This window comes from Aythya ferina (genome assembly GCF_964211825.1).
Source record: "Aythya ferina genome assembly, chromosome: 5".
Lineage (NCBI taxonomy): Eukaryota > Metazoa > Chordata > Aves > Anseriformes > Anatidae > Aythya > Aythya ferina.
Window position 1 is genome coordinate 46,225,834 of NC_140301.1, and position 22,490 is coordinate 46,248,323.

The 22,490-nt window shown below is 49.2% G+C and overlaps 1 protein-coding gene and 1 long non-coding RNA gene across 2 annotated transcripts in view; one reads left to right on the forward strand and one right to left on the reverse strand.

The window, feature by feature from the left end:
• Positions 1-22,490, reverse strand: part of EPS8L2 (EPS8 signaling adaptor L2) — a 61,693-nt gene that overhangs the window by 14,656 nt on the left and 24,547 nt on the right. Inside the window, exons 4-11 of the mRNA XM_084522688.1 lie at positions 12,131-12,195; positions 7,352-7,513; positions 6,312-6,461; positions 5,986-6,065; positions 5,115-5,254; positions 3,081-3,160; positions 2,452-2,578; positions 2,003-2,091 (exon numbers count right to left, since the gene is read on the reverse strand). Coding sequence (XP_084378814.1) covers positions 2,003-2,091; positions 2,452-2,578; positions 3,081-3,160; positions 5,115-5,254; positions 5,986-6,065; positions 6,312-6,461; positions 7,352-7,513; positions 12,131-12,195 — 893 coding nt within the window. The remainder of the gene's footprint in view (positions 1-2,002; positions 2,092-2,451; positions 2,579-3,080; positions 3,161-5,114; positions 5,255-5,985; positions 6,066-6,311; positions 6,462-7,351; positions 7,514-12,130; positions 12,196-22,490) is intronic.
• LOC311438377 lies at positions 9,088-13,233 on the forward strand. Its single transcript, XR_014694070.1, has 3 exons — positions 9,088-9,278; positions 10,260-10,522; positions 12,419-13,233. It is a non-coding gene; the product is annotated as an uncharacterized lncRNA (long non-coding RNA).

The following is a 22,490-nucleotide window of genomic DNA, read 5'->3' on the forward strand; positions in this document are numbered from 1 at the left end:
GGTTACCTGGTTGTAGGAACTGAGCTGAGGTGAGAAACCGCTTCAAGTTGTGCTTCCTTTCTACTGTATCTTGTGTCCTGTGCTATTGGCATTGCTGCAATGGAAAACAGCCCCCTTCCCCTGCCGAAATGCGAGGCCTGGTCATTTCAAATGCTGGTGATTAAACATTAATGCAGAGCGGAAAGCGTGAAATAATTGATGGCAACGAGGTGCCTAAAGGAAGTGGCACTTTGCAAGGATGCAGGCACAGGGCAGGTGACAGCACGGGGCAGATACACTGCTGCTCCACCGCTGATTCCTCCCTCGCCTTCTTAGATTCCCCAGCCTCTCACCTCTTCTTTGTGGGTTTGTGGACCAAGGCTGGATTGCAGGGATAGCCAGAACATGTGGCTGAATTTCCTATGTGTTAGCTCCCATGCTGCTCTTGGGGGAGCAGCTGCAATGCTGAGCTTGGCAGGGCCGCGCATCAGTGGGACACCAACCCTGGCATGCCATGCCTAAGGGTTTGGCTGACCCCACAGCCCCAGTGTATCCATCTCAGCTGTGCGAGTGATCAGAAAGGGCTGGGATGCAACAGCGATCATTTCGTGATGCTTGGAGAATCCTCAGCTTCCTCTGCAGAGCAGCCTTTGCATCAGGATGTGGATGCGTGGCATGGCCCTAGCAGGGCGCCTGATCGGTTTGTGTGGGAGCAGTTGTTGCTGGCCAGTGCTGCCACCTCCATTACTCAGTTCTGGTCCTGAGCGAGCAAAAATATGTGAATGCTCGCTTCTAAAGGAAAAGGTTGCAGCTTGGTGTCCTGCCTTAGGCTTGTTTACAGTCTCTGTGGTTTCCTTACTACTAATGTCTCAGGAAGGATCTTGTTCACTGGGCAAGTTTGGTCAGAGCTGACAATTTCCTTCTGGCTCATTACCCTCCTGGTCTCACACACTTAACTAAGCAGAGCTGGGAACATGTCTGTGCTCCAGCTTTTCATCCCCTTCTCGACATCTCCCAGTGCAGCTCCTCCAGGGGAGAAACAGTGGAGGATCCAGGAACCTTGGGACAATGAGGGGCATCAGCTATGGATACCCAGAGACAAACCAGGACCCTGGCTGAGCAGCTTCACTGCTGCTCTTTAGACAGGACCAGGTGAGAGCAATTTAAAGTAGATAAGACTTTTTTTTTTTCTTTTTTTTCTTTTTTCTTTTTTAATATTTACAGTTCTGGTTTGTGCCTCAGAAGGTTAACAGGGATTAGAGCTCTCACAAAATTACGCAGATTTTCAAAGGCCACAAGCAAAAGTGAGTATCACAAGTGGAGACGCTTGTATAAGCCTTTGCACAGCTGTCAGCACAGAGGGCACACACTGGTTCTTGAATCTGCAAGCCCACAACTTCACAAGTGCTCTAAGCCAGGATTGCATCAGAAGGGAGCTGCTGGCACTGCAGGGCCCCAGCTGCTCAGTCCTTCCTGTGCTGCCGTTCCCTGCGGGAACAAGTGCTCTGCAGCTGCAGGGTGAGCCTGGTTAGGGAACTGGTCTGACCTGAGCATTGCCAAAAGGAATTGGTTGGTTTTCACGTGTATGATCTCTTCAGCCACGTGCCGGGGCACAACTGCTCGGCCTGGCATAGAGAGAAAGGAGGCACAGGGAGATGGAGAGGAACAGTTGGCTCCTTCCAGCAGCACAGCTGCACCTCCACTCACAGCGTTTGTGGAATGGGTCCTAGTGCTGCGTGGGCACCACGGTGCTGGCTTTTGCACAGGCAGCAGGAAGGCGCTTGCATTTTTCAGATGTGGACTTTAGGCTTCTAGTTTCAGTTTAACAACTTGGCCCAAGAAACCTGCACAAGCCTCGCACAGTGTTTGGTTTGTGGTTGCTTCTGGCAGAGGAATCTGGAATTCACACCTTTGTCCCTTGACAGTGTTTTTCAGTACGAATTTCACTTTAAATGCTTAGTACAGCAGTATATGGGAAACAGCTCTACCCATGTATAAGACAAAAATATCCTCTGTGTCTTACCAAGAGGTTAAAAGCCAGTTTGGTTTTCTGGAAGCAGTCGATGAACTCAGCCTCGCTCGGGGGTCTTGCTCGAAGAGTCAGCATGCCCTCTTTTATAAAAAGGTGGAGAGAAAGGCACTTTAATTAGAGTGCTCCCTTCCAGAGAGGTGTTCATCTTGCTGGCATGCAGAAGACACAGCAATAATAGGTATGGAGACTAGAACTATTAAAAATCCAGGCTCTGAGAATAGTCAGATGTCTTTCTCTGTGCTGGAGCCTTCACAAGGCTCCGTGTGCTCTACACTAGATCCCCAGTGACCAGCAGGACCTCCCAGACTGTTGTATCTGCTGTCGGGTCCATAGCAGCGCTGCTGCACTGACCTGCCCTTGCTAGGGTGTGAACTGAGCTTCCATCCCAACCTGCGTCTGTGCCCCCACATTCCCCATTTGTTCTAGCTGCTGCACTGTACCTGCTGGCCCTTTCTTCTTGTTCTTCTTCCCTTTCTTCCTTTGATTGAGCTGTTTGAATGCCTCTGCAGCCTTCTGAAGCCTGGCGACAAACACTTCGATATCATCCAGAGTGCAGTTCAGGATTTGCTGTGAGGACAGAAATGCAATGAACCCAGGTGGAAAAAGCCAAAACTGCACACAGCCAGGAAGCCTGAATCCCCGAGTGCCTCGACCTGTGCCCACTCCATTTCCTGGAAGAATGCACAGGAATGGGGAATCCAGGCATGAAATTAACCTGGATTCATCACTTTCCATATACAAAGCCGTGCCTGTTCTGTGTGCTGTACTTGCCAATGTAATAACTGACCGCTGGCTGATGGCCATCTGGAGAATAACCCCAAGAGTAGACTATGGACCAGGGAGAAGCAGACCTTCCAAAATCATCAGTTACCTCAGGTCAAAGGAGATTGCATCTAACCAGTGAGGGAGCTTTGCTTTTGCTCCCCTTATCTTTCTAAGCAGTAGGTATCAGCTTAACAATGAGTAAACTATGCATAAAATGCCTGCTCGTGGAGGAGGAGCCCCTTGCTTCCTTCCTCTTTTCCCCCATCCCTTCTGCCTATCGACCGTGCGCTGTTCTGCTACCAACCGTTTCTTTTTCAATCTTCTGTGCTAAGATGATTCGGGACTCTTCATGGTCCTGGGAGGCAGAGCCTCGTCGTTCATAGTCTGCAAACAAGGAAAGGGAGAGAAAAATATTTTTACCATCAAAGGTTGAAAATGGACTCTGTTAAACACAGGGACCCATGGGGTGGTCGCTCCTGGCTGGGTTTGTGCATTCCTTTATTCTGAAGGCACCTCAGAAGACCACAACGGTGATCAAAGTTGCTGATTAAACCTTCCAAGGGTCACAGCAGCTGCCCTCAGCCCTGTGTGTCAGTATGCTGCCTTTTTTCAGATAGCAGCACTGGATGAATGGCGAGGAGCAGCCAGCTGCTGGTACAGGCAGAGACCTGCATACCCAGCTCCCAGCAGCTGCCAGTCACTGACTCCTTTGCCTTGGATGCATTAAGCTGCCTTACACCTGCCGAGGAGCTGCCCCTTGCACTGATGAGTGCTCCACGGGTATGTCACGCATGGCCAGAGCAACTCCAACCCTCTCCTCTAACCCTCTGCTCCCCGCAGGAGCCTTGCTTGTGGCAGCGATGCCAGCTCAGCTAGCTGCCCGTCAAGAAAGAAGAAATAGGACCTGGAGAGGAATGCAATGGCCCCTTGCTAGAAAGCAGCACACCAGGAATTATGCATGATTGATATTTAGGCAGGCCCAGGCAAAAAAAAAAAAAAACAGCATTTTTCTACAAACTCATGTGCAATGTCTCAAGTGTTTTTAATCACTATTAAATAAATTCACAAAAATAAAAACCACAGGTACCTCCCAGCTTCCAGAAGGCAGACACTCAATGGGACAGCAATATTTCAGCGTGAGCACTTGCTCAGGCAGCCTCTTGTGACAAGAATAATGTGTCAGCTCAGTGAAATGGCCTCTGAACGGGCCAGCACAGCCGGTGTTCGGGCAGCAGGATATATCAAGTGGGAGAACTGGGGAGGCAGTTTTGGCAGAGGACTGGGGAAATTGTACATCATCTTCAGGCATTAAGATGAGATGATTAATTTTGACAGGTTTTGTAGAAAAAGCAGTAAGGCATGTTTCAAAGGAGAAACAATCCCAGCAAACAGGCATCATTCAAAGCTTTCTCCTGACTCCTGCTTTTGTGCCGGGCTCTGTTTTCTCAGATCCAGAAATCCTGCCTGAGTAAATGCCCAGCTGTGCTGGTGGGAGCAATGGACTTAAACCTTTATGTTAAGCCTACTGGGAAGGGCAGAGTTAAGGGTGGCTGTTTCACGGAAGACTGCTGTGCGTCAGAATATAGATGTTGAGAGATGATCCAGCTCTGAAATAGAAATCTGATTTTCATTATGCAAAGCTGGGCCTAAAATAGGCTCTTCATTCAAGAGGCCGGATCATCTGCTTGGCTTTGGTTCTCAGCCCAGGGAAATGAGTGTTTGCTCTCCTCAACTGGTATTCAGAGTTTCTTATTGTACCCTGCTTATAGATTTTCCTTGAGCCTAGAAATTAATCCTAAGAGAAGCTGGTACAATTGGCAGGGGTAAGAAAGGGTTAGAGTTTTCTGGTCATTTTAGTTAACCTGAGCTTTATTTCAGAGGAGCTTATTTCTGTTACTGGGAACTTCTTTCTCCAAAGAGAACTATAAGTTTTCTCCAGACAGCTCGAACTGGGATGAAGTTGGGATGGTTTTGGAGTAGGGGGTAAGTTCAGATCTGCCTTTTTACCCTCTGCTCTGGTATTCATGCAGACCACCTGACTTCTGTGGGTGAAATCTTGGTTCTTTGAAGTCAGAAGGGCCAGGGATGTGCCTTTCTGACCAGATCTGTCTTGTCTATATGTTTTAAGATCACCAGTGCCTCATGCAATTACTGTTTGGTGACAGCCTGTCACCTCTTTGGGGAATTTCAGTGTCTTTGCTGTTGCTTCATAACATAGTGAAAAGACACTGGGCAGCAGTGTTGGGACTGAAATGGCCACAGGCTGTTTCAGAAGGGTGGGCTGCCCAGGTTAACGAGCCTCCATCCTCAGGACCGACCCGCTGAGCTCTCCCAGTACCTGGTTCATACTGGGAAGGGGGTGCCACCCGGTTCCTGTTCATCGCTGGCCCTCGCATGTCGTGCTGGATCGGGATGGGAGCCGGCCCTTGCGGCGGTGGGAGGATTGACTGTCTCTGCTTGATCTTTTCTTGGTTTGCTCTGCAAGGCAAACAACACAGAACAACCCCTGTCAGAGGCTGACGATCCTATTCCCAAGAGAGCAGTGTGTGAGTGCACCAGCCTGAGCAGGGGTGTGTGCTCGGGGCGATGCTGTGCGCTCTGGCTGCCTTTCCCCTGTACCCCGAGGCTTGCAGGTTTGGGAGAGGTGGCTACGAGGGTACAGCAAGCATCTTTGGGTAAGGAGAGCTGCAGCACATGACTGGTTTAAATGGAGCTTGCACGGTGTGGTCTGGAAGGCCTGTTCTTCCAGAGCACACCAGCTGGTAGCTGTGTATGGCTGTTTCAGCTGGTGCTTTAGAGCAGGGGGTGTCTGTGAGGCCGGTGAGATTCCTTGCACAGAGTTGGCAGCACAAACCGTTGTGGGGGTCTATCACAGCAGCCAGGATTCCTGCTTCAAAGCTTGTCAGCAGAAGAGTTCCCTCAGCATGATTTGCTTCAGGGTGTAAAATCTCGTAGGGGTGCTTTATGTGAGATGGAGACTCTGTTCCCAGGCACGTAAACCAAGGATATATTTTGAGCAAGGAAATAAAAAGGACAGCCAAAATTCATATCCTTTTCATAAATAGCAGCAAACTTCAGCTAAGCCCGCATGAGTGAGCTGCTTGTCTGGGTCCTCTTGAAGAGGGAGGCTGGCCTGGCAGTCACTGCACTGAGTGTTCTCTGCAGGGGATGTGATTTGGGGGATCCCAGCTCTACCCTGCAGTACTTACTTGAGTGTCTGTGGTCGTACTTTCTTCCCATGCTTGTGGTCTACCAGGGCGCTTTCTATGTCCTCATGGACCATCTCCGCCTTAAAGATAAAACAGGGATGTTTCACTAAAGGGCTGGGCTTTGGAAAATTTGAATTGAAGGCTCCAAGTGGGCAAAGGAAGAAATGGCTGGCAGAGAGCTGGGAGCATATCTTGTTCTGTTACCAGAGTGGGAAGGATGGCTTAGGATGGACCCTTTCTTTTGGGCAAGCCAGCTGCAGGCCACAGTAGCCCTGTCTTACAGCACACCCCACTCGCATCCCACTGGCAAGGAGGGCTCTGCTCACCTCCACCTCGTCACAGTTGAAGAAGTGGATGTCAGGTTTGTGCTGTTCCGAATCCTGGCACACCAGGAGGAGGATGGAGGCATAGCGCATCTGGTTCAGCACCGTCTGGCAGTGCTGGACTGTCGGCAGCGGGAAGTCCTCCAGCTCCTCCTGGAAAAGAAGAAGGAAGAGGCTGGGCAACGGGGATCTACAGAACTCCTGGGATCCCTGCTTGAGGAGAGGGACCTGACAGAGCTTGTGCTTCTCAGCAGGGATTTGCTGGGCTCTTCAAATACTCGTGTCACAGTCTGCAGTGGCTTGGGACTACATAGGACCAGGAAAGAGGTGGATGAAAAACAGAACTCTTGTTCTCCTGAGTTCTTGAATATGGGGGCCCAGTGGGAGACTTGAACAACTTGAGCTCTCTTGCTCACTGTCATCTTACTGGTGTGCCTTACCTGCCCCAGTATCGTGCATCGCAGCATCCCAGCAGAAAGATACTTTCAGGCTAATGGCAGTGAGGAGTTTGCCCTTCCATTGACTCTTGGATGACCTTGGGCAAATCTTTTTTAGTTTCTCCCTGCTAAACGCAGGGCAGAACCACCCTTCTCCTACTGTCTGGCTGCTCTTTCCCATCAGATTTAGGTGCCCTGTGTGCATGTACATGTATTGCTGTCAAAATGGGGCACTGTTCTCAAGCAGGGGACCCTGCGTGTTATTTTAATACCAGTAACAGGTCCTTCCCTCTCTGCTCATGCTATATGCAGGTCTCTGTGGACCTGTAAGTCTGCACTCCCATGGAAAGCAGTTTTACTGTTTGCCTGGAGCACAGCTCAAGGTATCTTCCATCTGGAGTCTCTGTGCTCTGGAGCCATGAATAATCAGCCCACACCTGCCTGTCCTTTTAATTACAGTCAGCCAGCCCCTGCATGCCCCGGAGTGGATTTTGTTAGAGATCTCGCCTTGTTTGGGTTCCTCACAAATGGCTCCCCAAAGCAGAAGGGGAAGAGGATACTGCACACCCCAGGTTAACTTGCACCCTCACGGAGTGCTCTGGGTACCTGCGACTCGCAGTCGAGCAGGCGGATGGACTTGTCATTCACTTGCAGCAGCATCTCCTGTGTCCAGATCTTCTCTTTAGAGTTCAGCATTATGAGTTTTCGGATGGCGTCATCCACCGTCACGATGGACTCACTCTTGTCCATGATGAAGGTGGCCAAGTGCTGAAGGTGGGAGGGAAAGAGGAGAAAACAGGTGAAAAAGCTTTGTTGGTGCTTGCGTCATAAATCACTGGTGAAAGCATCTCTAGAGGTTTGGGCTGTTTGTTCTTTATTGCACGGGCACGAAAGAGTCACGGTGGAACGTGTTCGTTCTGGCTATTAGTACCAGGCCGTTCGCAGTGGTGAAAGATTAGAGTTTTGTAACACAGCAAAGGTTTTCATAACGAGTTTCACTGCTTGCATATTTATCTCATCGTATGTCAATTCTAGCAGCTCTGGCCGCCATCCAGCGTGCATGTTTGCAAGTGCTTTGCACAAACGGGTTAGTCCCCTGGCTTTTCTGGAACCGCAAGACAGCTCCAAGCCTGACAGCTGACTCTGCTCCAGCCTTTCAGTCTCCTCATGCTGCTTTCCCACCAAAATTTCTCAAATCAGCTCTCGTGGGAGTGACAAGGGGCCTCTCTGACTGTATAAAGGGGTATTTTGGTACTTGCCTCTGTCCTGCACTGTGGCTTTGCTAGATTACCCTGGTCTCCCTCCCTCCCTCCACCTGCCCCAGAGACCCAGCCTGGGGCTCTTCCCACTTCCAGCCTGATTTCCATGCTGATTTCCCCTCTTGTGCTGGCTGACGTGTGCTGAGATGGTCGTGTCACCAGCTCACGGTGCTGCTGGCCAGGCGGCGAGAGCAAGCAGTGCTCTCTGCAGATGGGAAGAGCGTGCTCTGCCAGCAGAGGGGACTGCGAGGCAGGAGAAGCCAGCTCAGAGCAGCCAGATTATCTGTGCCCGTTGTTGTCCCCGTGCCAGTGACAGCAGGGTCAGGCCACGTGTTCAGGTGACATCAGGGAATGGGAAGTACTGGGGAAGCAGAGGGAAATGGTCCCATTTCACTTTGTTCCCTCTGCTGCTCTGCTGTGTTCCTGGCAGCGAGATAGGAAGGAGAACATGCCAGAGTGGGAAAGCAGCTGAAAGTTTTCCCTGTTGTAACCAGCTTCCTCCAGGAGAGGAAGGAGGGAGTTTTCTGGAAGGACACGTTACAGGCCTGACCAACACATCCTGCTGATGTTGGGGGGCTGCTGCTGCCGGCAGGCTTATCAGGACAGGTCCCGGCTCCTTCCTTCTTCCCTGGAATCTCTCCCACTCAGCCAATTCCCCCCACATCCCCATTCCCCTTCTTAATAGTATTAGGGTCGCTGACATGCTGCTGCTGAGTCAGACTAACGTGTGGGTCAGCAGAAGTGCAGAGGAGCTGTAATTGCTCTGGCAGAAAGACCCGTGCCTTCTCCCAGAGATCATATAACAGCTTTAGGGCTCAGGCAATTTCTTTCTGGTGCTTTTTGCTACAATGGTGCTGTAGCAAGGGTCAGGGTCCAGACAGTGAAGAAACACAGTCTTTGTCCTTGAAGACTGGCGAGCAAGAGATGCAAAATGCAAGAAGAGAACGAAAAAGAGCTTGGGGGGAAATGCGTCTGTTCCCAGTACCAGCCTCAGCTCCTTGTGGTTAGTGTCTGCAATAGCAGGTGTCTAAAAGAGCAGCGAATGAGGAACAAAGCAGTGCTCTGGAGAAGAAGTCCCTTCTACCTGTAAAAACCCAGGCAGAGTCTTTAAGCACGACATTCAGCAGTGGGCATTAGGGGTGGAGAGAGTTTGTGGTGACCAATTTGTTGTTCAGGCGCTTGTTGGATAATTTGCAATGAATGGATAGACCAGAGAAGAGGATAAACACTTCAGAGGTTAAGTGAAGATCCAGTTCTGTGCTCATAAAGCAAAGGTATGGGGTTAGGCACTATCTAAATAAAATTCCTAGCAGGTATTTGAGCAGCTCCACTGAAAGCTGAGATTAGCTGTCCAATCAGATATGAAGAACATGCTTGGGTATGTGTTACTTTAATTGTAAAATGCTGCATGAAAAGGTATTTGCAAAGTCAATATTATCCATGCAGAGGTGACAAACCCTCTGCCTGCAGAGTGGTGAAAGGAATTGGTTTATACCTGCTGACAGGAATCTTATCTGCTCTATTATTTTAACTGCCAGGTTTACAATCTTCATAAATTCCTTTGTTATTTACTGTTAAGTTAATTTTCGTGGAAACGAAAGTTACTTGTCTGACTAGGACTCATTAGAATATTTCTTCCTTTCCATTTTCTGTAGATACTGGTGGACCGAGCGGGGACAGAAACTGGTTCTTACCTTTATCTCACTAAAAGCCCCTTTCATCCACACAGAGATTCAAATATGGTAATTTCTGTAAGAAATGGGCAATGATTTTCTCCACTTTTAAACTTTGATCAGCTTACAGATTACTTTAAGGGTGTAAAATGCTTCATATAAGGAAACCTCTTCCTGCCTCACTGCTTGCCTCTTAAGTCCTGTTTGTCTTGGTCAAAGTTCAAGGTAGAAACTCACAAATGAGTGGCATATGGCATAATTAATAAAGAATTAATGTACGTGTCACCGTTTAAAGTCCCTTCCCTGACTCTACAAGTGACTTTATTAGGACTTGCTGATGGGGATGGCTGGCCAGGCCTCTGATGGGGTGGATTGAGTTAGTATCTCAGGTGGAAGCCAGGGCCTCTTTCCAAACAAGTGTTTTTACAAGTCAAAATTTCATTGTAGGCAAATGAGCAGCTCCCTTTATTTTTAACTGTGTTCTTAAGCTCTCTGCTGGACTGAGGCCTTAAATCAGAGAAGAGAGGACCCTGTCTACTAAACATGAACCTCATGAAGTGCTTTCCTTTCTTGCCTTGCCAGGTTTTCAGTGACAAACGGCCCAGCTGGGCAGAGCTCCCGTGGTACGGAGGCTGCTGGCTGGCAGCGGCACGTTGTGTTCCAGGCATCGCCAGGCTCCGGGCAGCCAGGCTGGCTCCTCTCTTTAAGTGGATGTCTGTGACACTGCGGGATGAATTTGGCTGAATGCCTGTCATGGCTGAAGGGTTTTGAATTACTTGAGAGGACATACTAGCTGAGGAAGAGCTGAAAGATGATAGTCGATGTGGTCTGTGTTTTCTGGGCAGGTGAGTTCCTGTAACCGCTGTGGAATACTGTTTTTAATCTGTCTGTCAAGAAGGGTTTGAAGGACAGAGAAACAAGAGGGACAGCAGCTCCCACTACTCTCCTTCAAATGCAGAGGAGGGAGAGGACCACAGCCTCTCCGTTTCCTGTTTCCTCATACTGAACTTCCCTTGTCTTTTTAACATCTTTTTTTCTGTTCTCCACCCCCCAATTACTAAACGTTTTAATTTGCTGAATCTTGATCGTTTGTATTTTTGATGAATGATGGATTTGCATGCCATTTTCAATTTAAATTTGAAGTAGAAAAGAGGTCCATCTGTAATTAAACCAAATTCATGTTCTTTAATTACTGCTTTTTGTCCTCCCTTCCTGTCAACCATTTCCCATCTGCTGGCTGTAATGACCATGTCCAGCCGAATGACTGCTTAGTGTTGGCTCACAACAGGCCTTGACCTCTTTGTCCACTGGCACTCATCCTTGACATAGCCCAGCAAAGGACAGGGGACACACCAGTAACTTCAGAGCCTTTGGTACAGGCCAGCCATGCAGAAGCAGCAACCGTTCTCTACCTCTTCCCCCAGGCCCAAAGCAGCCTCTCTAATATTGGAGTCTTTCCCACTCTTCAAGTTCAAAGAGGTGTAAGGGATCCAAGATAGGAATAGTTGTAGGGTAAGATAAGATGTGGAATACAAGGTGGGAGAAGCCAGCAAATCCTCTGTTTTGCTGTAGCATTTAAAACACGACCCAGAATTGTGCCCTGGAAAACTGTTGGAGCCTTGTGGAAGGATCTGTGAGCTATACCAGAGTCTATTTGCATTGATTTTCAGACAGTGTCATACCATAATGGAATGACTGCTGCTCTTCACAGGTAGGAGTTGGAGAAGAGCAGCAGAGAAATAAAAGCAGCAGAAGAGCTGGTGTTACTTCTAGAAAGAGCAAGCAGTGTGTGAGAGGAGAGAAAGAGATCCAGTCCAGCCCGAAGCCTCTGACTCATAGGAAGGAGTGAGGTCAGTCTTTGGAGAGGAATCATCTCAGGACTTCTGCTGCTCTCCTGTAGTTTGTTCTCTCGTCCTTTAGTTTGTCTCCTCAAAGCATCTTTGGTGAACAAACTCCTGTGCTTCACCTACATATACTCTTTCCTTTCATCCCTCTTTGTCACAAAGGAACCTGAGAGGCCCCGAGGATCCCAGCTTCAGCAGCATGTTCCATGGATGGAGAGGATCTGCGTGGTCTCAGCCACTTGCTCCAGGGTGGCCCACAGCACAAGGAGGGGAATTACAGTGGGTGGCTGTCTGCAGGCATGCCCTGCAGTACAGGAGCTAGGAATTACAACCCCTCGGAGGGAAGCTCAGGAGGCAAATTTACCTGCATGCAGCAGCTGGGAAAAAGAAATAGGGCAACGGGGAAGTCCCACCTCCCTTAAGGAAGAATGGAGCAGCTTTGCTGTTTGCCTCTCCCAGGGTGTGGAGAGCAACACTTGTGTATTGTAAGAAGGTTCCCCAGCTGGTCTTTGACCTAATAAACTCCAGGACAAATGAAATACATTTCATTATCAGCATCTATCACTGACGTAGGCCTCTCAGTCCCATAAAATTTCATTGCATACTCACCTGTACATGGTACTGTGAAGTCTCATGCATAATGATATTGGAGTTGGAATATTTTTTCCTTTGTTCTGAAAAAAAAAAAAAGACAACAAGCTTTCAGTTCAACGTCTGTTTATCAGAATATTAGGGAGAATTATAGTTCTCGTGGTGGGGTGCTATTCTCTGAGCTTCCAGTTTCAATCAGTGTTGAGAATCAATGACATCAACTTTTGTCTCGAGGATTGGCAAATTAGGTGTGTAGGATGCACATTCAAGTTGTATCCTGTAATGTCGCTGCTAATTTGATTCCAGCACTGGTTATGGAGGAAATGAAATCTTGTGTACAGGGAAGCCTCAGACAACAAGTGACAAAGACACTCGTGGAAGAGGGCTGGGAAGAAAAGGAACAGCCTGAGCAGGCCGGCACAGGGCTGTGACGTGCATGTGGCAAGAAGAAAAATCCAACCACAATCCTCCAGTTTGGACACAACAGCCCATTTACATGTCCTCCAGACTCGAGAAGGAACCCTCTGCGCCGCTGTGACGTTGCTGGTTTGATTTCTTACATTTCTTACTGGCAAGGCACAGTGTAGGGCTGATAGGAAGGGCTGTACGGATCAAGGCCAACCAGTCAGAGCCTGGCTTTTTTGAACAATATTTTTATGAGGCAACAAATCTTTATTACTTCCTGCATTTCTCACTGGAAAGCAGCACTATGAGCAACTGGAAAAAAATACATTGCTTGGATTTTAATGAGGCTATGGAATATAATCCTGTAAGATTTTACCCTGTCAGGTTTTACTCATAAATTCATTGGTATGTGTCCAGTGAGTCCATGTATATACTTGGTGCACATAGTAGAGGAATAACTACCAGGTCTCAAGTCTCAGAGTGATTTGTGACTAACCAAACTGAAAACATCTTCCTCACCAGCAGAGGACATCCTCTGATCTCTGGTTTGCTTAGAAAATGTAATTGTCGTTTTATATGTTTTCACCCATCCTAAGCTGGAAATAGCCTGTGTTATAATATCCTGGCCTCTGCAGCAATAGTCACAACCAAGAGGATTTCATGGCACAGCAAACTCTGGGGCTGCTTGTGTTTTAAATAAATATATATTATTCTTAGTTTATTTGTGGTTTACTTCAAAGCTCTCTTTAATGCCTTCTCTGGGATTTTGGCTTCTCTATTTTTTTCCCTTTCCCTGTAAACATGGAACATGTGGTCTCATTTTACAAATTTCCTATTTAGAGAGACTGGCACCCAGAAAAAGAATATCCTCATAGAAACTCTGGTAATTTGAACCCAGTTTCTAAATTATCTATCTATCTATCTATCTATCTATCTATCTATCTATCTATCTATCTATCTATCTATCCATCTATCCATCTATCCATCTATCCATCTATCTATTTATCTCTTTTGGTGAAGTGGTGCAGGACCCAGGTAAAACCTCCCAACATGTTTCTTTGGTTTATATTTTTAGCAGCAAGCCATGTTTTGATTGAAAAGCGTTCCCCGGAGACTTACAAGACGTACTGGTAATATGCACCCAGGGCTCAAGCAGCTCTCCCTGAGCCCAGCCACCATCAGCACGGATGCAGTAAAATGGCTGTGGGATGGATTCCCGTCACAATGAAAGGACGAGTGGTGAGTGTGGGTGATGAAATCAAAAGAAGAGCAGAAGGGAGCGGCACCAGGTCTGCTTTTGTGCTGTTTGAAGAATTGTCAGCAGCCTCCTTTTTTTTTTTTTTTTTTTTTTTTTTTTTAAGGTGCCTGAGTACATCTTATCGTGGCTGCTGTGGGAGGGACAGTGACAGGGGGACAGAAGGGCAGGGGCACAACAGGGCACTGGCATACGGGAAAGCTGTCACACTCAGTGCAGGCAGTGCCTCTGGCAGCCTTTGCATTCACTCCTGGCTACATCCCAAGAAAGGTACTCTCTGTTCACTTTGCCCCAGGAAGGCACAGTCTCCTGGTTGCTCCTAAACTGTGGAGTCGTTTGCTACAAGTCTACCAAGCCTATCCTTTACATCTGCTCCAAAACCACCAGGAGCCACAGAGATTCCTGGTAGTGGGCAAGTGGCTGGGAAGTAGTTAGGCAAATACTTAATGAGCGTTCTCCTTTAAACCCTGTATGTGGGAAAACACTTGGAGGGAGTAGCTGCAGTGAACAGAGCATGCTGCTGTTACAAGGGAAAAAACCCCAAAAGCATCAATCAGGAGCTTCAGCTTAGTCCTGGGGGGCTCCTAGCATTCAATTCTCAACTGAATCACTTATATTTAATCCACCTGCCAGCGGATCGTGTGCAAATGGAGGGAAAACTGGCCCAAATCTGCTACTCATCTTTCCTGGAGAGTTGACAGGAGTTAAAATAACTAATAGGCAAGTGCTTTCTTGGCACCGATTGCCAGGATTTCTACAAACAAGCCACAAATCCCTCCTGAGGAGCGTGTGTGCCCCCACATGTAACATGCAGTTACATGCCTTGGTTTTCCTGCCTAGAACTAGATGTGATTTCGAGCCAGCTCACCCGTGAGTGCTCTTGTTTCAGCTTACTTCGATTCAGGCCACACCAAGTGGGAATTTGGGGTTTCTTTGGCTTTCCTAAAATGAGAATGCTGGCAGGGAGGGCAGTTAAAAACTGGCTGAACAAGTTCAAATCTCTCAAGTATATTAGACCGCTGGTCTTCTGCAGCATTTTACTGCTCAGCGCTGTCCCCCTGTGACTGCTCTGCTTCGGACAGACACAAGGGGTGGTGGAGCTGGGATCAGGCCCTGGGACAAGCTCTTGCTTTGAGTTCCACCCCTTTAGCGCGAACCTTTTCCCCTGGCCTCTTTTGCATCTCTGTTATGCTTTTATTTCTGCTTGACTTCCATCGAGACGAGGGAGGATGGACACGTTTCAGAGCTCAGCTCTAGGGTTCTGCCAGCAGGTGTCTCTCCAGAACAAGCACTGGCCTGAAGGTTTCCTTTCTGTGGGATTTAACTTGGGATCTTCATTTTAGGTGAAACAGAAGTTGCCAGCACAGAAGAGCTTTTAAACTGAGCCCCTCGTGGTACGTCTGCAAAGACACAGGGCTGAGCACTGGTAGCAAAACTGCCTGCAGATGCAGGAACATCTTAATCATACAAAGAGGGGCCCAGAAAGGATAGAAATGAAAAGGGATGCTGGTGCTTTTCTTTGAAGCCTGGCAAGGATTGATAGCAACAGATTTCTAATCCTTTTTGTTTTCAAGCCTGAGAGGTGCCTCATCAGCTTGGCAGGACACCCGTGTACTTTGTACCTTCACAGAATCACTCAGAACCACAGAATGGCTTGGATTGGAAGGGACCCTAAAGATCATCTCATTCCAACCCTCCTGGCCCATGCAGGGACACCTCCCACCAGACCAGGCTGCTCCTAGCCCCATCCAACCCGGCCGTGAACACTTCCATGGCTGAAGCACCCACAGCTCTGTGCTCAACCCGTAGCTCCCACAGTGACCTTGAGGAAATGAATTAATATTTCAGCACGGCCAGTTCCTACCTTAGGCTCACATTGAAGGGTCGATGGCACTTTGTTTGCTGTTTTAATTGCAGTCTGCTCTACTTCAAATGTGGGGCAAGGTCTGGGACAGGGCACACGGCAACACACGTCCGCAGGGAGTTGTGTCTCATGTGAGTAACTTTTTTCTCTCAGTAACCTCAATTTCCTCACCAAGCATTTCTCATGCACATCGATGACACTAATGGAAATGAGAACACCGCGTCTGTGTGGGATGGAGGCAAATTTGGACTTTAACGCATCCCATCCACTCCTTTTTAAAAGGGAGTGGAAAAAGACTGAAGCAGACAGTCTGGAAACAAAGGATTTTTACTTTAGGGCAGGAAACATCTTCAGCTCTGAAAGGAAGGGTGCTGAGCAGTGTCAAGAGCTGGTGGATATTGGGGAGATGGGGTTTACAGACGGAGCCCAGCCACAGGCCTCTTCAGCCTTTTCCAGCCCTGGTGAGGGCCCTGTAGCTTGGTGCCAGTGCTGGGGACCTGGAGCTCCCTCTCCACCAGCATGTGAGCCAGCGAGGGCCAAGGGGGAGGCAGAAAGGAGTTTCTACCTGCTCCTGTTCAGGAGCAATCACTGCTATCAGCCAGGATTCTCGCATCCCTCCCATTAGGGGTCTGTGGCAAGGCTGTTGCCCAGTGCCAGGTGCTGCTGCAGTGCTGGAGCTGCACAAACCTGGCAGCAAGATATAAAATAAGGCATGGGTGGTGTGTGGTGGGGAAATACAGAGGTTCCCACTCCCTCTGTTCATTCTCCCTGGAGGTATTGCCTTTAAGAGCCACACAACTCAAACAATGTGCCTCTATTTTGTCTCAGGATGCCATTCGAGTTACATCCCCAAAGCTGCCCAGGCAGAGGAAGGGGGTGTTTCTGCATATTCTCTTTCCTGTCCCTCCCTTTAAGATGTCTGCTTCTTCCTTCTCCTGAAAACCCTCCTTGTTGGCTTCTACCTGGCCCCTAAGCCCATGGGAACCTCTCCTTTCATGTTTCCTCCCAGTATCCTCAAAATAGAACTACACAGCCTGAGAACAGCTGGGCTTTCCTGGGCAGCAGAGATGCAAAACGCTGAAATCTCTTTTTCTAGTGCTCAGTTTTGATTTAAATGCAGGAAGAAGTAAGGATCTGGGCTGTAAATGACAAAATAGGCAATCTTAGGTCACATCTGTCTGAAATGGGGAAGCTTTAAAAATGGTTAGGGTTTTATTGGTATATTTACTTCAAAGAAGTGTGATGAAACAATGTAAGCCTTTCTCTGGATTCATCATTACTTGCCTTAGCTTAAAGCTGGCTCTGGTCATGCTGGGCTGAAGCAAATATACCACACAGAGTGATGCCCGCATGGAGACCTGTGGCTGTTTTAAGTTTTAAGCTAAGGCAACTCTGCAGATAATAGGAGATCCTTTATGTGAGCCGGGTGAACTCCCTTTGCCAGAAAAGACGTGAGAAAACAGGACACGTGTCCGAGTGGCTCCCACATTGCCCTTCTCCATAGCCTTGTCCTCCACCTCCTTAATTTTGTATGAATGAACACTGGTGCGTTAGCAGCAGTAGCAATTTCCTCCCAGTTTATCTGACACCTCTCATGCTAGAACACTTTGCATTTCTACAGCGTCTTGCAATGGAGAAGACCCAAGCATGGTAACGTTACCCAATCCACACCGCATCCCCAGCAGGCAGGGAATTTGCATAATCCCCATGTGATGAATAAGAGTTACAGGAATATAAAGATGGTTTTCCTCAGATCGGATGGCAGCTGCTGCCACAGCACAGACACCAGCATGCACCTCTGCTTAAATGAGTCACCTTCTGCTCTCTCCCTTTAGAGGCTGCTGTGTTGGAGGGCTACTGGGATGCAACACAGGCTGGATTGCAAAGGGCATGCGAGCTCCAGGGCCATGGCACAAGTACAGCAAACATCTGAAGGTGATAAAAGCTGGCGTGAGACCCACAGTGACCACTGCTGTACTTTTTCCCTGCTGTCTGCCAAGAGAGCCGAAGAGACGGGAAAACAATAGAGCTTTGTGCCTTGCTTTTGGTGTCTGGCAACAAAAAGCCCTCATAACGTGGGGATCATCATCAGGCCAGAGGTGGTGGGTATGACCCACTGCTGCAGCCTCAAAAACAATGACAAGTAATTCACAGTCGCATCGTGCCGAGCCTAAACACTTGCTGTATGTCTGGCACAGGCACTCGGAAAGTTTTGAATGACTCAAGCACGGATGCCACGTGCGATATTCACATATGCAGAAATGTATTTCTTCATTAAATTGCCTCATCTCTTGCCTCGAGAGGTTTGGCCCCATGAGTCCTAGGACACCCCTTGCAGGAAAAAAAGCAAAAATGATTCTGTAACTGAATTCAGCTCAGTCCCTTCCTAAGCAGCTAGCTTTCATCTGGACTCATACCCAGAGTTGTGGGAAAAACTGCAAAGCCGTTCTCTGAAGAATGTTATCTGTCACCAATATCTCACAGAAAAACAGCACTGCGGAAATGATGTTTCCCACTGGCACCAGTGGCCACATGAAGAAATGGAAAAAGCTGAGACTGCTGCAGAGGTAACAAGGTGGATTTTGCCAGCTCAGAATGGACTCAAAACTGGGTGCTGTGCTGAAAATCTAGTGGCAACACACAAAAGTCCTGGCTGGAAGGGAGAGCGTCTTGCTTGGCTTTATGTTGAGGAGTGGGAAGGATGAAATACAGGAATTATTGAGAAAGAAGGTATGATCAACTCACATCCTGGAGGAATGGGGTTATCGGCTGAGTCCAGGAAGTCAAAACACATCTTAAGTGCCAAGTTCCCTCCCCATTTCCATGCAACACCCTTTTTTCCAGGGGTTGGGACGTGGCTGTGAACACTCCCTCCAACCTGGCACATTGTGTGCACAACAGATCGCCTAGCGGGATAAATTCTGTCCCGTGGGAGCAGTTCAGAGGTGAAGGAACTTGGTTAAAGTCAACAGGGATTTTGAGTAGTACAGAGGAGGGCAGAAGAGCCATAGGACTGCTGTAGCACTAAGTGTGACACGAAGCATTCCAGCAGTTTTGGGGGAATTTGAGCACTTTTTCTCCCTCTGGCAGAGGCGGGACCGTGGTGCTCTGCTGATCCTAACGAGGGCTTACAGGTCAGTTATGGGCAGGATCCCAAAGCTCTGCCCCGAGATGCCATTTCTGCCCTTCTGTTGCAATCTCATAAACAAAAACTTGCCCACACTCTTGCTGTACACCAGGGCTGAAGTCTCTTGTGGTGCAAACAGGTGCTGCTGTGACAAACGCAGCCGTTCGCACCAGCATTGCGAAGGCCCCAGCCTGCCCTCTGTGCACAGCCCTCGCTGCTTAATTAGGGAGTTTTATCACCCAGGATCCTCCCTCATCCTCCCCGCATCTCCCCATATTTGTTTTCTGCTGTTGCTGGGTGGAAGGCTCTGTAGAAAATGTGGGGGACGAGCAACTCATCAGTGAAGCAGTCTGTAGGGAACCAAGGAGTAATATCAGCCAAGTGAAACGCGAGATGGTGCAGCCTTGTGGTGTCGTTGCTTCTGCCCTACATGCAGGCCACGCTTGCACAGCCGTGGGGGAGCACAGCCCCATCTGGCGTGGGCATGGGAGGGACTGCATCTGAGCACAGAAAGTCTGGCCCTCTGTCCCCCTCGGGTCAGGTTTGGGAGATGGCTGGCGAACTGCCTCGGTCACCTTGTGCTGGCAAGGTGAGATTGCGGCTGCTGCAGAGCATCCATCTCTGTAGGGGCTGGCACCACAGGGTGACAGGGACCACAGACCTAGAAAGGCTGTTATCCTACAAGGATTTCGAAGGGACTCAAGAGTCAGGACTATTGCTCAAGCACTGAGCTTTGTTTCAAAGCCCTGGTGAAAGACACGGACACAAAGCTGAGACACCGCAGGGGATGAGTAAGGATCCAGTGCAGTGCAACTCGGAGCTGAGATACTGGTATAAAAGTGGTGTGAGCCTGACAGATTTGGCCCTGCCATTCCCATTTGATAGTACTCTTTTGCACATTCTGTTTTATGGCATTTATAGGATTGGTTTGTTATCGTTGGCAGTACCAGGCCAAAGACCTCTCCTTGATTCCCTCCCCCTGCATTGCACTGGAGACCTCCCTGTGTCCATTGGAGCATCCTGAGGAAAGTCCTGGCTGTTGCCTTCTGGAGCTTGCCAATTCCTTATATTATCTATATGCTATCTAGCAGCACACGCGCTCTTTATAGTAACCTGCCTATGTAGTATGAGCTGGTTCTTCTGCCAAAGCAACAGGTCAGGACACAGCCCTTCGGAGGAGAAACGAAGCAGCAAATGCTTCAGAACACTAATGGCAATTATGCAAATTTGTCGGGCCTGCATTAAAAAGCAGCCTTACGAAAGAGCATCCATTCCCAGGATGGGAGCAGGAGGCCAGATCTGATCTGGCAGTCGGATCGCTCATCTGCGGTGTGCAGCGCTGCCGACCCAACAGGCTCTTGCTGCCTCGCCGAGTGGGAGGACGCTCCAGGTTCTGCAGGGTTAGTCAAGGATCTGATTTCGGGCACTGCACAGACCTGCTGCGCCTGGGCTCCCAGCCCCAAGGCAGCTGCAGGCTCTGTTGCTGCCGGAGCTTCCCTGCTTGGGGGTTCCCATGGCTGGCCAGTGCCGGGGACAGTGTGTGGGATGTAGTGCTCCTGCCTGCCCCGTGCCATCCCCTGCCCGGCTCTCCTCCACACCACATGAGTATTTCAAGGAAGGAGAAACCACAGGAGGTTGGAATAACATTGCAACCGGCTTGTTTTGCATGTAGGAGTTGGGATAAGCAATACCAGAGGAAAATTTTGCTGGCTGGGGTAGTGTCTGACATGGGAGCACCTCCCTGCATCGGTGTCACTGTGTCAGCAAAGCCCTCCTGGTGCAGAGCCAGCCTTCAGCCCTAACTGTGTAACTAAGCCCTAACTAAGTCAAAGCGTGGCATTGCAAAAAGATCTGCTGAGCAACGAGAGGAGAAGGGCAGCAGGTATGAAACACCACCAAAAGCTTTAGAGTCACTGCCCAGGCTCCATTTTGGAAGCCTCTTTGCAGCTTCTTCCAAAGCCTTGAGCACCCTGTCCTTTCTGCCACCACCACGGGCCTCTCTGAATGCCAGAGGCTGTTGGTAACAGTGGCTGTGACACTGGGAATCTGTGGGGATAGCCATCCCCCTTTGGGATCTGGAAGCTCCCGAAGTGAATGAGAAGGCTCTCATTGACGCTGGGGGTGTGAACGGGCTGGGCAGCGGGGAGCTGTTGCCTGATAGCATGTTGGCAGCTAGTCGGTGTCAGGAGGCTAAATTCCTCCCTGGCATGCCTAATATTTGCCACTAGCTCAAGCCCAATTGCTCACATTCTTCTTTTATTAGCTGAAGACACAACCCACTCTAGAAGAGCAAATAAAAACCTGACCCTTGTGCACTGGCTGTGCACATCAGGTAACATTGCCTGCCTGTCCTGGCGTGCTGAGGGATGGCCAGCAGCATCCTGAGCGGCCGCTCGGCAGAAAATAAACAAGCTACTGAGAAACTCACAGGCAAAGGCATTCCCTGTCCCTTTAAAATCAGAGCTGGGAGAAATATGCCAAGTTATTTTTCATTGAACAATTCAAAATGGTGTTTTCTAAACTCCCCGTAGCTGGTAATGACATTTTTTGAATATCAGGCCCTTGACTTAAGTAAACAAAGTGACAAATTTGCTTCACTTGAGAACCAAAAACCACTCATAATAAAAAGTTTTCCCTATTGTTTTTGTCGTCATTAAGTAACTAATCCAGCGTTTGTTCTCAGAGTACCTGGGCACCCATTTCCATTCAAGAAAATGTCCCTATTAGTAAACTCTGGGCAGATCCTCCATGCAAGGGGAGAAATTGAACTCAGCAGGCTTGAAGCAGCAAGGAAAAAGGGCTGCTGGAGGTGCAGACCAGGCACTATGGGGTCAGAGGGGGAAAGGCCTCTCTGCAGACCCCATTGCTAGCTGCTATCCCAAAAGCATTGCAATGGGGACGTGAGGGCTGCCTGCTCAGAGCAGCCAGGGCCAAGCTGAGCCAGCAGCACTCAGAGCAGAGCCTTCGCCTCCCGGCTGCACCACCACCGGGTTTTGGTCCACAGGAACCACCAGGAATGCTGGCTTGCTTTCTTTCTTCCAGCCCCGTTTCCAGCTGGAGTATTACGTTTCCAGGCTTTAAATAAAAGGCTCACCCGCAAGGCAGCGTTGCAGAGGAGCTGGCGTAATCTGAAGCTGGAATCTCGGGTGGGAAAGGGGACGTGAAGAAAGACGCTGAAGTGGCACTGAGGGAGCCGGGGGGCAGACAAGGGAGTTATTCAAGGCCGATGGCGGGGGAATGGGGAGCCAGTGTCTCAGGCAGTGCTCTGACTCGGAGCCGTGTGAGCAGATCAGCGCTGCCCGGGGGCTTTCTTGCGGCGGGCTGAGGAAGCCAACAACAGCAGCAGGTGGGAAAGCTGCCTTGCCTTTCTCTCCACCTATCGTAGGAACATTTCAGCTGTTGCCCCATTGTACAGGGAAAACATCAGCAGGGACACTCCCTCCTCTGAGTAGCTTTCAGACCATGCTGGCACCGGGCAGGAGCAGGGAAAAGGTGAAATGTGTTGGTCCCGGTGGTGCAGCTGCTGGAGGCAGACAGCTGTGTGTCCCTGTGCCCTGTCCTGTGCTCGAGATCCTGGGCAAGCAGCAAGCAAGTCCTTTGGGAGAAGTGTGCAAGAAAAACTGGGCTGGTAAACGCCTGATAATTTTAGGGAAAGAAAGGTGGTATCCAGTCAGTGTTTCTGTCTTTCTGCTTGAGCTGGCATAACCCCTGTCTGTAAAGGTGTCTC